The 3,025-nt window shown below is 39.6% G+C and overlaps 1 protein-coding gene across 1 annotated transcript; it reads right to left on the bottom strand.

Moving 5' to 3' along the window:
- Positions 1-2,032: 2,032 nt before the first annotated feature.
- Positions 2,033-2,605, bottom strand: LOC141724880 (uncharacterized). The gene has a single exon (XM_074527170.1). It carries the CDS (start codon positions 2,603-2,605, stop codon positions 2,033-2,035), a length of 573 nt encoding a protein of 190 aa, XP_074383271.1.
- Positions 2,606-3,025: the final 420 nt, after the last annotated feature.

The following is a 3,025-nucleotide window of genomic DNA, read 5'->3' as shown; positions in this document are numbered from 1 at the left end:
ATTATTATTTTAGGAATTTATAAAAATCAGTAAAATATATGGCAGTTTCAATTTTGTAACCGTAACCAGTACATAATTAACTATATGTCATTCAGTTACTCATTTTTGTCTGTAAGTTTTATCTGTAAACAGAATACATGTGAGCGTTGGGTATTGAAGAAGTGAGTTAGAGGTTAGAGATAAGCATACATTTGTCGGTTTCAGGACGTGAAATGTGTCAATATGTGTCACTAATTAATTCTTAGCATACTGCCACGCACCTAGTTAGCTGACATACACAACTCTGCATTTCATCCTAAATCGATGTTTTCAACTCTTTAGAGTGGCACGACTAGTGCAGTTAGTACCCAGAGTCAATTAAAGAGGCATTCACATTTAACTATGGTTCATTCAATCAATCCCCTGGCATCCCCATCAAGTTATTACTATCACTTTTGTTACTCTATCGATTTGTATATCAATTCTTTTATTACTCATAAAATTTATCTTGGTGTTTTATTTGTTCAAGTATGAGAGGAAAGGAGGCTGTAGTTGATGAAATCAATGAAGACATTGATTTAAGTCTGAGCCTTTCTTTGAATGGAAGATTTGGTGTGGATCCACAAAGAAATCATAAACTAACTGGTGCACCTTCTCATTTGATCAACCCTCACCAAAGGAGGTCGGCTGTTTTTAATGAAAATGGTGTTGGAAGACAAGAGGTACAGTCATTGGCGCCTATGGATGCTAACTGGAGGTCACTCCATTCCAGCGGCTCTTCAACAATTAGTTACTTCCAAAATCAAATCATTGAAGGTAAACTGGTGTGAGCAGAATTCTCCTCCTCGATCAGTTCTCAGAACTTTAACCTTCTTCTCCCGTCCATTTTCAACCAGTGCCCGAAACCTTTTAAACACATTGAAGGTTTCGTCCTTATTTTTCAACATAAAGGACCACATCATCTTGCTGAAATCGTCTACTAATAACATAAAATATCTGTTACCTCCCGACATCGCTGGTTCAATGGGGCCACACAAGTCAGCATGAATTAACTCCAGGACGTCCTTTGCATGGAAATTGGTTTGTGATGGGAACGCCTTCCTCACTTGCTTTGACATTAAATAATCAGAACATATTTCTTTTGGTTGCACAAATTTAGGAAGCCCATGTGCCATCTCTGTTGTAGACATCAGGTTCATGGCTTGGAAATTCACATGGCCAAGGCGAGAATGCCATAACCATGTTGAGTCATTCAATTTTGACAACGAACACTTTGACTCGCTTGATTCAATAATTATTTTGTATAAGCGATTAGCAGACCGTTTTACTTTCATTAGTAATTTCTCTTGCTTGTCATAAACCCAAAGAAAAACACCACTCAAAATGACCTTATTGCCTTCCTCGGATAATTGGCCTAGGCTAATGATGTTATTGCAAAGTGTGGGAATATAATATACCTCTTTTAGTGCTCGTTCCTCTCCATTCTTGCACAGAAATTTCACAGTGCCCTTCCCTTTTATATCCACTGTAGAGCCGTCACCAAACTTCACATGTCCCTTGACACTTTCATCTAAATCATTAAACTTTGATTTTTGGCCCGTCATATGATTGCTTGCTCCATTATCCAGATACCAAACGTTTGAATCCATCTGTTTTCCGTTTGTCAGACTTCTTGGTGTTACCTTCTCTTCATTGAGCAACAATCTTCTTTCTTATGTCTCATCACTTTCAGTAAGTAATAGTGCTGGTCCTTCATCGTCCACCTGTGCCATATTCACTTCATGTCTCTGATCTTTCTCCCTTTGGGTTTACGACAATCAACAACATAATGTCCGTAGTTGTGACAGTTGTAGCATCGCAGTCTACTCTTGTCCCTTCCTCCACGGTAGTCATTTGTTCCTCGTCCCCTTTGGCTTGTGAATCCTCCTGTCCCGTTCTTACGCTTGATCCATTCATCATGTGTCAGAAGCAATTTTGCATCTCCACTTTCCTTCTTTAACCACTCTTCTTCTTTGAGTGGCAGCTGACTGGGAGCCTCATTTTGTCTTTTCAGTCATTCTTCGTGGGCCTTTAAAGACCCCACAGCCTCCTCCACAGACATTTTCTCTAAGTCCCCAAATTGCTCAATGGTAGATGCAATTTGGAGGAATTTGGTCGGGACAACACGTAACAGTTTCTTCACCAGATAGTTTTCCTCTATCACCTCGCCCAGTGCTCGAATATTAGCAACAATTCCATTCATCTTCATGTAAAAATCATCCAGAGATTCATTGTCTTTCATTTGCAGTGACTCGAACTCTGCCTTCAAAGTCTGTACTCTGGCTTTCTTCACACGATCTGCACCCAGACACATAGCCTTGATCGCCTCCCAGGCGTCCTTAGCATTCTCCTTGTCAGCAGGCGATAGTAACACGTCTTCAGGTATGCCCTGATAAATAGCAGCTAGTGCAACCTTATCGATCTTCTCTTCAACTATCCCTTTTGGATCCTTAGGTTGTATAGCATCCCACACACCATGCGCTTGTATATACACTTTCATTTTCATCGCCCAGGCTGTGTAATTACTCTTGGCCAGCATTGGGTAGCTCAGATTTATCGTGCCGTCTTTAGTTTTGTTAGTTTCCATATTCGTGGCCTTTGGCATATATTTTGTCATGCACCTGGAACATGAGAGCTCTGATACCAATTCTAGAATATATCTTATACTATACTGTTTGTTTATGAAAACTGAGAAAACAAAGTTGCACGAAAAATCTTACTGCTTTATTAAAAATAACTAACAGCTATATATGGAAATACACTACAACGGATGGAAACTAAAAAGCTAGAAAAGAGGGCCACTAGCCGGACTCCTACAAAGACTCAAACACGACCTACATTATTCAAGAGACTCCTACTAACACTATAACTGAACTATGACTTGTTCTCTAAAACAAAGTCCCGCCAGCTGACTCCTTTAAACAATATTCAGATTAAACCAACATACTGTACCGGTTTGTTTTCTCTGTTGAGGACCCTGTGTAGAAAAATTAGTTCAAACTTCGCA

This window comes from Apium graveolens, chromosome 5 (genome assembly GCF_009905375.1).
Source record: "Apium graveolens cultivar Ventura chromosome 5, ASM990537v1, whole genome shotgun sequence".
In the NCBI taxonomy this organism is placed as follows: domain Eukaryota; kingdom Viridiplantae; phylum Streptophyta; class Magnoliopsida; order Apiales; family Apiaceae; genus Apium; species Apium graveolens.
The sequence above is the reverse complement of the archived record's forward strand: the minus strand, read 5'-3'. Positions and strand labels throughout refer to the sequence as shown.

Excerpts from the sequence above, each read along its gene's own strand:
- LOC141724880 (XM_074527170.1), bottom strand. The coding sequence starts at position 2,605 with ATGGAAACTAACAAAACTAAAGACGGCACGATAAATCTGAGCTACCCA.